We start from the raw sequence: 13020 nt of genomic DNA, 5'->3' as shown, positions 1-13020 counted from the left end.
AGGTCTCCCAGGAAGTCAGTAGCAGAGCCAAGAATAGATTCTTTCCCCTCTCCCCTCCCAGGAGTTCTGCCTCCACTTGCTCTAACCACTAGAGACGCGACTCTCTTCTCTTAGCCAGAAATAGAACCCAAGAGCCTCAATATTCTCCTCTGACCACTCCACTCGGTTAAGGCTATAGTCCCTCTTTATCTCTCGCTCACCCCCACCTTCCCTTGAACAAAGGCTCTATATAGCTCTGCTCTGGCCTATTACACCAATCCTCCATGCCCCTTTTCTGGGCTTGCGACTCATTTCTCCAGCTGTGCTCCTGGCAAGGAGGGAGAAATAAAAATCGCCCCGCCCTTGCCCGACTGTAATGCTCTACTGTGCAGCCGTCTGGGAGATGGTATAAAGAGAGAACCCAGCTCATCACACAACGCTTCCCCCCGCCTCCTCACGCTCCTTGCCTCCAAAATACACAGACACAGGATCTTCCTAATGAGAGCCACGTTAACCCTTTCGCTGCTGCCTCGTCTTCCAGGGGCATGAACCGAGCCCGGTGCTGGCTTTGCCATTGCAACACTGCTCTACTTAGAAAAAGGCCAGTGAACCCAAGAGCTCTGCTGGATTCTAAAAAGGACTAAACACGTATATAGACAATGAGACCATCCAGAGTGTGATGAGGATTTAAATCCTCATGCTTCAGGGCACAGGCCAACTTCTAACTAATCAGGGTCAGGAAGAAACCTCCCTTGGGGGCCAGGTTATTCATGATCTACAGGGTTTCTTGCTGCTCCTTCTCCTGATGCTGCTGGTGCTAGTCATGGTCGGAGACAGGATATTGGGTTAAATGGACCCCAGTTTGATCCACTGTGGCCATCTCTATGAGAAATTTCTTCCACTCCAAATTTTATTTTATCATCAGCCCCATTCTGAGAGCCACTGACTGCTGCGTTAGCTGAAAAGGAGAGAAAATGGGTTTGTGCCCTTCTCTTTGCATGAAGAAGACCTTTAAAGTTCTTTGGTTTTTTATACAAACAAACTCTCTCTCTGGATGACTGAAGACCTATTAGGTTAATGTCACTCCAGCTACTATATAAGTAAAGCCTGATTGAGAGGAGGAGTAATATTTCTATGTGGACTGTTTTAAACTTGTATTGGTTTTGGTTAACGTAGTTGTCAAGGTTTCTTTCCCCGCTCTGAACTTTAGGGTACAAATGTGGGGACCTGCATGGACACTTCTAAGCCTAATTACTAGCTTAGCTCTGGTATACTGCCACCACCCAGAATTCCAGTGTCTGGGGCACTCTCTATTCCCCCAAAACTCCCCCCCCCGGGTTGCCTTGAGGGACTTCACCAATTCCCTAGTGAGCACAGATCCAATCCCCTTGGATCTTAAAACAAGGAGAATTTAACCATCCCCCTCCTTTCCCCCCACCAATCCCTGGTGAATCCAGATCCAATCCCCTTGGATCTTAAAACAAGGAAAAATCAATCAGGTTCTTAAAAAGAAAGCTTTTAATTAAAGAAAGAAAAGGTAAAAATTCTCTCTGTAAAATCAGGATGGAAAATGCTTTACAGGGTACTCAGATTCCTATAGACCAGAGGGTCCCCCCCCTGGAAGCCTTAGGTTCAAAGTTACAGCAAACAGAGGTAAAATCCTTCCAGCAAAAAAGAAACATTTACAAGTTGAGAAAACAAACATAAGACTAACGCCTTGCCTGGCTAATTACTTACCAGTTTGAAACATGAGAGACTGATTCAGAAAGATTTGGAGAGCCTGGATTGATGTCCCGTCCCTCTCAGTCCTGAGAGCGAACAAAGAACAAACAAAAAGCACAAACAAAGACTTCCCTCCACCAAGATTTGAAAGTATCTTGTCCCCCTATTGGTCCTCTGGTCAGGTGTCAGCCAGGGTTACTGAGCTTCTTAACCCTTTACAGGTAAAAGAGACATTAACCCTTAACTATCTGTTTATGACAGTAGTATTTAATTCAAAACTTAAACTCTTGGGAGAAAAGCTCTGTTTGTTAAAACCCCATAGACTCAATCCTTGACCTTTGGGTGCTGAGAGCGTTCCCAGTCCACATCTTTGGGTTTTCCAAGGGAAAGCACGGCAACCTTTGGAGACCTAGGCTATAACTTGACCTGCTAAAATTGAGTTAAATGTGTTAATGGTGCACTAGGAAAAGCAATCGTGTTTAGGATGGGCTTATCGAGCCTGTCATGGAGTTCTCAGGCGATGCTTTGGAACTGCTCCCCACAAAGCCAGTCAGGACTTTGGGGAGCCTCCTCTCCCTCGGAGCAGACTGTCTCCAGGGCAAGAAGTTCACATGACTTCCACCTTTCTGGGTCTGACCTTGGAGCATTCAGCATCCTCTGCCCCTCCGTACGCTTCCCACAGTGAGTTCACTCAGGTGGGGTCCTGGGGAAGCCAGAGGGTCCTGCACGCATCCCCCACTTCGCAGTTAGATGTGACTCTCAGCCAGCCAGTAAAACAGAGGTTTATTAGATGACAGGAACATGGTCTAAAACAGAGCTTGTAGGTACAGAGAACAGGACCCCTCAGCCGGGTCCATCCTGGGGGGCAGCGAGCCAGACAACCCCATCTGCCCTCACTTCCCGTCCCCAGCCAGCTCCCAACTGAAACCTCCTCTAGCCCCTCCTTCTCTGCTGAGTTTCCTTGCTGGGCCAGGAGGTCACCTGACCTCTTTGTTCTCCCACACCTTTAGCATCCCCTTGCAGGGCGAAAGGGCCCGGGCCATTAGTTGCCAGGAGATAGTGTCGGCCAGAAACTGAGGCACCCACACAGTATTCAGAGGAAACCTTAAGAACTTTGTCACAGAGCTCATGTTAGTGAAACACAACCACTTTTTGTAACTGCGACCAAGTTTTAGAGGAAGCTGTAGTGGATCTTGAACCGATCTGCAAAATGATTGTGATCGCTTTCACTGAGAGGGTTTCTACCGGAGATGGGACCTGAACCAAAATGCTCTGGACTCGGGGGTAAGTTCACACCCAAATTTGAATCTGAATTTTGCAGTTCAGGTTCATCTAGAGGTGTCACCGTTTCCAGACCTGAATCTGACCCCTAAAGAAATGGCCATATGACAAAAAGGCGGCTTGGCCTTCTGAAAAATCTGGCGTCTTCCAGTTCTTTCCTCTGAGCTAGCCCAACATTTGAGAAGTCCCTCAACGACATCCTAACTCGGTGTCTCTTGTCCCTCTCTAGTACCTGCTGAAAGCTAACGAGAGCCAGACGAAGCAAGGGCCGGACTTCCTGCAGAGCCTGATCAAGTTTTTCCATGCGCAACATAAGTAGGTACCATCTCACTTGGCACATCCTGTGAGATGGTGATGTCACTTCCTGGAGCAGGACTCCAGACGTGCCAGTTTTCCCTCGTTTGCGTAACTCCCGGTAGCTTTGAGTGATCGCTAGAGAGGAACGAATCCGCGTGGAGTTTAAGCACACGCTTTTGTGGAATATGGGAGACATTAAGCATGTACTTAAGGGCCACAGAAAAAGGCATTTTACTGGTACTGTGTCCAGTGACTGGTTACTTTTTTTTAGTGTCACTAGTCCATTACTAAAGCAATCCCTCTCCACGGAGATAAATTACCCTAATAGCGGTTAGTTTTATTAATGTGTAATATTTTAATTGCATTAATTCCAAACTCATTTTTGTATTGCATTAATGATACTTGGAAGAGCACTCTTCATCTGAGGAGCTCACTGTGATCCTCCATTTTACAGATAGGGAAACTGAGGCGTGGTGAGTGGACATGCCCAAGGCCACACAGTAGTTCAGTGACAGAGCTGGGAGTAGAATCCATGGCAGCTGACCTCTAGACCCCGTACCTGTCTCTAGTGGAGGCTGCGTCAGAACAATATAGGAGATGAGCCTGTCATATAAAACTTGCATCCAGTCCCGGATTTCAAACATTCCCAAATTTGAAGGTGTTCAGACCTGGGGCTCTGGTTTTAGCCCAAATCTGTACCAGATTCTGGAGTCACTCTGCAACTAGGCTAGAATAACTGAGTGGAGTTTGATCCTACATGTTTTGCAGGGCGATGAAGCCCTGAATGGTGAGAGGCTTGGCCCCAACCCCCCATGCTGGCTGATTGTAATAAGAGAGGAGTGATCTGGTGATCCATTTCAGGGAAGGGGAGGAGCCTTAGCTGTCCATTTTGCCCCTGGGAAGCACATTGGGTGAATCACAAGCTTATACCCCAGCTCCTGTAAGCTGAATGTCTATAGGCACAATGGAAGTGTGACCATTGGGTGTGGAGGTGGGCTGTGGATTCTGAATCCCCTCTCCATCAGGCAGAGTGACTATGGCTCATTGGGAACCTTGGCATGACCTTGACAGATGGTGTTCTTGATGTGCGCTGGCTCAGAGGGACAGCATGGGAGCTCCCGAGTGCTGACAGCAGGTTTCTTGTAGCTGGTTGTGAAGGACCTGGCCATGATTGATGAATGGTGTTGCAATGCCTTTGGATGACATTTTTTCTCTCTCTCAGTTTCTTCCAAGATGGCTGGAAGGCTGCTCAGAATCTTTACCCTTTCATAGAGAAACTCGCAGTATCTTTACATGCAGTAAGTGTTCTCAGTCAGGGATTAGGCCCTTTACTTGTTCCCTACAGTGGATTCCAAGGGATCCGTGAACTTTCAAGAGACAACACACTGGAGTCCAGCTACCTTTCCAAAAAGGTGGTGTGGGTGGTCCTATGAATCAGAGTAGTGAGCCTTACAGAAGCATTAGGAAAACTGGATTAACTGGTACCTGGAACACATTGCTAATAGGGGCTGTAGGGAACTAGTGCTGTATGTGCACAGTTCTTGCCGGAGCAACGTAGGAGGAATTTTAAATGATCCAAATGGATAAACCAGCATGACTTCTGTAACAGAAAATCAGACCTCTCCAATCTACTATACATCTGCGAGTGTGTCTGTGAACGAGTGGATACATGAGAACCAACTCTGCCACTGTCCTGTTTCAGAGATGGGATACCAGGTTAGATGGGCCCTGTTCTGTTCCAACCTGGCAGTTCCTATGTTCTTGCCCTACTTTAGAGAGATGAGCACTTCCCCCCCACTGCCTCCCACACACACTGCTCCCCCTGTTGTTGAGGACAGAGATGCTCATGATGGCAGTAACATGGCTGATCATATTAATGTCTTCTGCTGTTGCTTTTCTTTGCAGCTGCACCAGGCCCAGGAGGAGGAGGTGAAGGAGCTCACTCAGATCCGTGACTCCCTCCGAGGCATCCTGCAGCTGGAGAACAAAGAGGTGAGGCTCTTGGCCTATTTCCTCCATGGTGCTAAGCAACAAAGGGGCCTAGCACCCTGGGCGAATAGCCAACAGAGTTGGTGCTAGGCCTCCTGATGTGTGTCCTACCCTGGATTTTCTACAGGGAGATACAGCCCAGTTACCCATGGAATTTCCTCAGGGTAGCCAGGAGCAACCAGAGTTGAGGCAGATGGGTAGATAGAACAGGAACTGATCCAAAGCCTACTGAAATCTCCCTTGGCCTTCAGTGGGCCTTCCAGGGCGTCAGAGACCAAGCTGAGCTTGGCCACCTACAGAGACGTGATGGCCAGAGCTGTATGGGAAGTGCCAAAGGGGAACAAGAGGAGAATTACTGAGGGCTCAGCCTTGAGAGCGTGATGATGCCATGTGGGAGGAGAGGATCCATGACTGGGAGTTGGTATGCATTGCTAGCCACCTGGGTAGTGTTACGGTGGTGGTAGGAAAGGGTCAGGAACCGAGCTGCAAGCAGCCAGAAGCTGCGTGAGGCTGGCCAGAAGGGTAAGTCAAGTGTCCCAGAGGTTCCAAAGGAAAGAAGGATGGTGGGAAAGAAGTTAGCGATCAAGGAGAAGGCCCCGGGAAGTCAGGATGGTGGAGGTCTAAGTGATTCTCCAAATGGCCATAATAAAGTTGGAGGGCACTTGGAGATGCTGAGGACGACATAAGAGGAAGGTCTGGGGTGTTCCCTGCTGGCCCAGTCCTGCAGGATCAGGCCCTGGCAGGGCAAGAGGGCCGTGACATAGCAAAGAAACAGACCCTGAGACCTATGCTCCGAATATATATATTTATTTTTTTGTTCTGTCCTTGGTGAGTTCAGGAAAACCTGCTCAGGAAGAACTCTGGCAGCGGCTACAGCATACACCAGCACCAAGGGAACAAGCAGTATGGGACGGAAAAGTCGGGCTTCCTGTGCAAAAAAAGCGATGGGTGTGTACGAGCTGGCTCCTGCTTGCTCTTGTTTCAGATAGACTCTTCGCGTGCTCGTTAAGAGCGGATGTTATCTGGAAAGGCTGGTGGCCGTAGGACGAATCTCTTGAAGGATCGAGTGATGCAGGAATTACTGGGGGAGGCTCTTTGGTGCGGGCCCCACAGGCGATCCGACCAGATGATCCGAACGGTCCCTTCTGGCCTTAAAACTATGAATCCTCGAAAGCCTTCATCTCTGCCCAGTCCACGTGCTTGCACGCAGGGGACGTCCCCACAGCACCCAGGAGGTGGACTTCCCAGCTCAGGCCGCTGTAAATGCACTAGCTCTGCTCGAGAAGTGTGGCTGTGTTGGCGTGGGCTAGCTACCCAAGCACCGTCCCGCCTGAGCCCTTGGGTATGGAGTCGGGCAGCGAGCACAAGCTGCCAGCCGTCACAGCCACGCTGCTATTGTTAGTCACTCACTTGAGCAGCGCTAGTGCGTTACACACCCATTAGAAATTACGCTGTCCGGCTGCTGTGTGAACGTACTTGTAGCTGGGATCCTTTGGGGGTGGAAAAGGGAAAAAATGGAACTAGGGGGCTGGATGGTTGGTGGGTTGATAAGATATGGAGCCTGGGACAGGACTTTGGTTTGCCGGTAGCCCAGCTCAGGAGTGACCCCTCCTGTTGCCAGCTGACGTCTATTAGGAGTCAGGTTTGAAATGATTCGGTGGCGTGAATCCATTCCCTAGCGGATACGTGCCCACATCCCACACAAGTCCTCTCCAAGCCTGGCCCTAACTGCTACCCACATTGGGAGCCTCAGCGGAGAGGCCAGCACCTGATGGAGATGAATTGTTCCAAGATGTGGTCCTTGCAGTGCAGGGCTGGTGAGGAAGCCTACTCTGCAAGCATCTCTCCTGGACTTCAGTCTTCAGGGTTACCAGCCTGGCACCAAATTCCCTTTGATAAGGAAGAAGGCCCATTCTATGGGCATAGCAAGCCGCCTCTTAATGGGAGCTGCACTCTGCCAAGGAGAAGGAAGTGTTTCACCTGTGCACAATGGGCCAAGAGTTAGTGTAGGAAATGCCTCAGGCACTGTGGACCCTCACTCCCTTCTCTCTGCCTGACCTAGAATCCGGAAAGTGTGGCAGAAGAGGAAGTGTGGCGTGAAATATGGCTGCCTCACCATCTCGCACAGCACGGTAAGGCCAGGCGCTGGCGGATGGGCGGGGCTTGGGTTCAGGCTATCATGGAGCTGTCTTAGCGAGGGATTGTTTATGGGTATAGAGGCTGTAGGTTAAATCCATTCAAGCCTGTGTGGTGAACTGCACCTCCTATGAATGGGTCTGTGAACACCCATCCAAATCGCAGCCTGAGAGCACATGCTACTGATGATAACCTTTTAGTTTAAACTAAAGGATCAGTCTGTACCTCTTCATCCGCTGCTCCTCACGTGTGTCTCAAACTGGCAGCTCCCCTTCCCGCTATCTCAAAATGCCATACAGAGCTGTGCAATCGTTGGCTGGTTTGTTTCCTAGAGGTCCATCAGGCCCCTGAATCTGCATCCTCCACATGCAAGTCCATAACTCTGCCAAGGTTTGCTTAGAACTCTGGTGCGTTAAACTTTTGGTAAACTCCACCCAGGCTTGGGATTTGTAAAGCAATCCCAAACTGGGTGCGTCATAACCACTTCATCTTACATAAACAAATGAGACACAGAGCGAGAACACGCTGGAGAAGGTTTTCTATGACCTTTTCAGGTAGGGAGCATAAGTCATACCTTGAGGTTCCAGACTAGACAATTGGTAGCACTTCAGGTAGAAAGAATGGCTGCCCTCTAGAGGTAGAAGGAGTGAAATGCAGCTTAAAAACTGCCTTGGCTCGGATTCTTCTGCAAAAGAAGATTTAGCAAGATTCTAAGAGGGCCTGGGCATTTCTGTACATAACAAGAATATCCAGAGTTAGCATAGTTAATGCTGGCCCAAACACTGGAAAACCTCCTGCTCTTTTGTAATGCCTTTTCATCAGTAGATGATCTTATTATCCTTGTTCTACATATGGGGGAAACTGAGGAACAGAGAGGGGGTGGTGTTAGTGACTTCTCCAGCATCCGCCAGCAAGCCAGTGGCAGAGCTGGGAACAGAAGCCGGGTGTCCTGAGTCCCAGTCCACTAGGCTGTACTGCCCCTCCCATCTTGGACTATTAGAGGTTAGGGAGAAGACGATCCCACATCTCTCTAATGCTGGGTTCTTGCATCTGGTGCCAGTCACTGCTAGAGACTAGATGAAGCCCAGGTCTGATCCTGCCTGACAATGGCTATGTTCCTAAACAGCAACTGGCAGTCCTTCTGGCTCACTTCACTTCCCATTTCACCTGCCTGCTCTCCTCCTCTCCCAGATCAACCGGCCTCCTGTGAAGCTGAACCTGCTGACCTGCCAAGTGAGACCTCACCCAGAGGAAAAGAAGTGCTTTGACCTTGTGACACGTGAGTAGGGGAACGTGAGAGTGCCCCTGACCCAGGTTTGGAAAGGTATTTAGTAGGGCTGTCAAGTGATTTAAAAACTAAGAATACCATTTATTTAAATATTTGTGGATGGTTTTTCTACATTTTTTCAAATATATTGATTTCAGTTACAACACAGAATACGAAATCTACAGTGCTCACTTTATAATATTTTTTATTACAAATATTTGCACTGTAAAAATAAGAAATAGTATTTTTCAGTTCACTTCATACAAGTACTGTAGTGCAATCTCTTTATCATGAAGGTGCAACTTACAAATGTCAATTTTTTTTTGGTTAGGTAACTGCACTCAAAAACAAAACAATGCAAAACATTAGAGCCTACAAGTCCACTCAGTCCTACTTCTTGTTCAGCCAATCGCTCACACAAACAAGTTTGTTTACATTTACGGGAGATACTGATGCCCGTTTCTTGTTTACAATGTCACCTGAAAGTGAGAACAGGCATTCACCTGGAACTTTTGTAGCTGGCATTGCAAGGTATTTACATGCCAGTTATGCTAAACATTTGTATGCCCCTTGATACTTCAGCCTGGAAGCATGTCCTCTGGAATGGTGGCTGAAGACACTCATTTAAAAAAAAAAGTGTTAATTAAATTTGTGACTGAACTCCTTGGGGGAGAATTGTATATCTCCGACTCTGTTTTACCTGTATTCTGCCATATATTTCATGTTACAGAAGTCTCGGATGATGACCCAGCACATGTTGTTTGATTTACGAACACTTTCATTTGCAGTCTTGACAAAATGCAAAGAAGGTACCAATATGAGATTTCTAAAGATAGCTACAGCACTCGACCCAAGGTTTAAGAATCTGAAGTGCTTTCCAAAATCTGAGAGGGATGAGGCGTGGAGCATGCAGAGCAACGCTCTGTTGCAGAAACTGCAGAACCCGAATCACCAAAAAAGAAAATCCAACCTCTGACTCAGAGGATGAAAATGAAGATGCATCGGTCCACACTGCTTTGGATTGTTGTTGAGCAGAACCGATCATCAGCATGGACACAGGTTCTCCAGAATGGTGGTTGAAGCATGAAGGGATATATCAATCTTGAGCTCATCTGGCATGTAAATATCTTGTGATGCTAGCTAAAACTGTTCTCACTTTCAGGTGACATTGTAAACAAAAAGCAGGCAGCATTATCTCCCGTAAATGTAAACAAACTTATTTGTCTGAGCGATTGGCTGAACAAGAAGTAGGACTCTGTGGACTTGTAGGCTCTAAAGTTTTACATTGTTTTGTTTTTGAGTGCAATTATGTAACAAGAAAAAATTGACATTTGTAAGTTGCACCTTCACGATAGAGATTGCACTACAGTACTTGCATGAGGTGAATTGAAAAATACTATTTCTTTTGTTTCTTGTTTTTACAGTGCAAATATTTGTAATAAAAATAATATAAAGTGAGCACTGTACACTTTGCATTCAGTGTTGTAATAGAAATCAATATATTTGAAAATGTAGGAAAACATCCAAAATATTTAATACATTTCAATTGGTAGTCTCTTGTTTTAACAATGCAATTAAAACTGTGATTAATTTTTTTGAGTTAATTGTGTGAGTTAACTGCGATTCATTGACAGCTCTAGTATTAGGCATTGCTTGTGTTCAGCACCACAAGGCCTGACTGGTTTAGGAGCCTAAGCGCATTTTTAAAAGGGATTTAGGTGCCAAAATCCCAAGCGCCTAAATCCCTTTTGAAAATGCGCTTAGCCTCCTAAGTCAGTTAGGCCTTGCGGTGCTGAGCGCAGCAACGCCTAAATATCTTTACAGATGTGGGCCCTGGTATCTCATGCTCTCGAGGTCCAGGATAGGACATTGCATCTGCTCTACAATTCTGAGCTCTCCTTCTTTTTGGGTCTGGTAAATCAATTTTCAGGCATCTCTCTGGCTAGGATCCCCCCTCCCAGGGCAGCCCCTCAAAGAGAACAGAGAAGGTGTATTTTTAACTGGAGTGCAAACTGAGAGATGGCCATTGGGGGCTAGAGGCAGGACTAGCGTAACTGAGCTCTGTGCAAAGTTCTCCCAGCTCTGAACTGGCCTTTGTTCCTCACCTACATCCTAGCTATTCTGATTTAGTTGGGGGTTGGTCCTGCTTTGAGCAGGGGGTTGGACTAGATGACCTCTGAGGTCCCTTCCACCCCTGATATTCTATGATTCTGCCCACCCACAGCTCCACCAATGCATCTCAGCCCTCTTGAGCTATAGACACCCTTCTCCCACCTCCTGCCCCTTTTTTCAGTTCCAGGCCTCCCCCAAGTGGAAGGTGCCTATCATAGGATCCTTAAGTAAATGTCCCCAGTGGAGTGAGGCGAGACATACCAAACTCATGACACTTGTGGCCCAAGATTGGACTTGAACTAGGTCTCCAGAAGTACAAGTCCAAAAGCTTTATTTCACAATGCTGCATAGATCGTCCTGCTAAAATTATCCAGCCTCTTGAAGCAGCTGGCTTTGTGCTTCTGACCTGGCCAGAGATCATGGGCTTTCCCAGATATTGAAAGCATCCCTTTCACCTGTCCCCTCTCCCTCTCCTTGCAGATAACAGGACATACCACTTCCAGGCTGAGGATGAACAGGAGTGTGTTGTGTAAGTGACAGCAACCGTCCTTTCCGCCAATCTTCTCCTTTCCCTGAGTGGGAATGGCTACAGGCCTGGCAGGAGAGAACAGGACAGCTGCCTCCTCTGTATATGCAAATATGGAGGCACAGGCCCCTCCCACTTGAGATCCAGCAGGCTCTGCATTGGCTGGCATCAGGATTGGGGCTCTGAGACATAACTGAGCAGTTGGGCTTCTGCCCACAGAGCAGGGGGGCACAGATGTGCGAGCCAGAACGTTGCACTGAGTCTGGGGCCCCCTGTCACCACTGCAGAATACAGGGCACTCAGTTCCCATGGCAGGATGCTCTGCTTTGTAGGTTTACATCCTATGCCCACTGTCTGGCTCCTGGATCCCACAAAGGTTGTGAACACCACATGTGAAGACACTGTGCTTGGCCCCTGCAGGGAGGGAGCACTTTGTGTCCTCACTCTGCAGTGCGAAGGTAGTGGGATCTAGTGGGTAGAGCAGTGGCCTCGGGGTCAGAAGACCTGGGTTCGGTTCCCGGCCCTGCCACTGGCCTGCCGGGTGACCTTGGGCAAGTTACTTCCCTGCTCTGTGCCTCCGTTTCCTCCTGTATGAAAGGCGGATAATACTGTCCTGCTTCGCAAGGCGCTTTGAGATCTGCTGAGGAACTGTGCTCAGGATTGTTGTGTATTATTACGGTGCCTTCTGTGCTCCAGATAGGAGCTTTGCACAGAGGCAGGGACCCGTTACCCACCGTACTGTTTCTCTAGCCTAGAAAGTCTCTTTGTTTCTCTTCCTCCTGTGATCGCTCCCTCGGTTTCCATTCCACTTGTCCCTCGCTGCCTGGGTCCCTGTCTGACATCTCCCCTCTCCTCCTCCCTGTCCAGTTGGGTGTCCGTGCTCCAGAACAGCAAGGATGAAGCTCTCAGCAACGCCTTCAAGGGTGACCTGAGCGGCTGTGCGGCTTCCGCCAGGGGGGTGACGGACGCTGGCCTGCAGGAGCTCACCAAGCTGGTCATTGGTGAGGTGAAGGGCATGCCAGGCAACAAGCAGTGCTGTGACTGTGGGGCCCCAGGTAGGTCGGTGATGGGGGCACTCTGATGCCGTGAAGCCCTGTTGCAAGGGGCAGTCTCGGAGCGTGCATGGGCCTGGTGCCCTTAGCCTGGCACTGGTCACGTCACTGGCATTGTGAGCTTTGCTTTGCCTGGTGGCTTTAACCCGTTGCTGGCTCAGACCGGGATGTGCACGCCGTCTCTGTGGCCTAGTTGGACATGGCGTGAGCCTGTGAGCATTCGGACCCGGCTGTTGTTGGAAGCTGGATGCCAGGCGGGAGTGGTGGTGATCCTGGGGCAAGGGCGGAGGTGAGGGATTTCTCCAGTGATGCCATATGGAGATCTGGATAGAAAAGGACTAAGCGGCCGACCTGCAATGGGCCAGGAGGTGCCAGAGTGCAGGAGTCAGGCAGGGATGCGGGGAAGGATGTGCCGCCAGGGGGCTGTCACAGCTTGCTCACTGGCCCTGTACCGCTTCCTTGCAGATCCTACGTGGCTCTCCACTAACCTGGGCATCCTGACATGTATTGAGTGCTCAGGCATTCACCGGGAGCTGGGGGTGCACTACTCCCGCATGCAGTCCCTGACCCTGGACGTTCTCAGCACCTCTGAACTGCTGGTAAGCAGCTCCTGTGCATAGGGGACCTCCGTCTCCTTGCTCCTCCTTTCTGCTTCTCCT

The 13020-nt window shown here is 49.0% G+C and overlaps 1 protein-coding gene across 2 annotated transcripts in view; it reads left to right on the top strand.

Moving 5' to 3' along the window:
• The window catches only part of ASAP3 (ArfGAP with SH3 domain, ankyrin repeat and PH domain 3), a 67541-nt gene that overhangs the window by 33529 nt on the left and 20992 nt on the right, over positions 1-13020 (top strand). For both annotated transcript variants that reach the window (XM_050932508.1, XM_050932507.1), the window contains exons 7-15: positions 3212-3297; positions 4502-4577; positions 5185-5271; positions 6107-6216; positions 7331-7400; positions 8596-8683; positions 11264-11312; positions 12177-12364; positions 12827-12960. In XM_050932508.1, coding sequence (XP_050788465.1) covers positions 3212-3297; positions 4502-4577; positions 5185-5271; positions 6107-6216; positions 7331-7400; positions 8596-8683; positions 11264-11312; positions 12177-12364; positions 12827-12960 — 888 coding nt within the window. The remainder of the gene's footprint in view (positions 1-3211; positions 3298-4501; positions 4578-5184; positions 5272-6106; positions 6217-7330; positions 7401-8595; positions 8684-11263; positions 11313-12176; positions 12365-12826; positions 12961-13020) is intronic.

This window comes from Gopherus flavomarginatus, chromosome 22 (assembly GCF_025201925.1).
Source record: "Gopherus flavomarginatus isolate rGopFla2 chromosome 22, rGopFla2.mat.asm, whole genome shotgun sequence".
Classification (NCBI taxonomy): Eukaryota; Metazoa; Chordata; order Testudines; family Testudinidae; genus Gopherus; species Gopherus flavomarginatus.
This window is presented reverse-complemented; position numbering and strand designations above follow the sequence as displayed.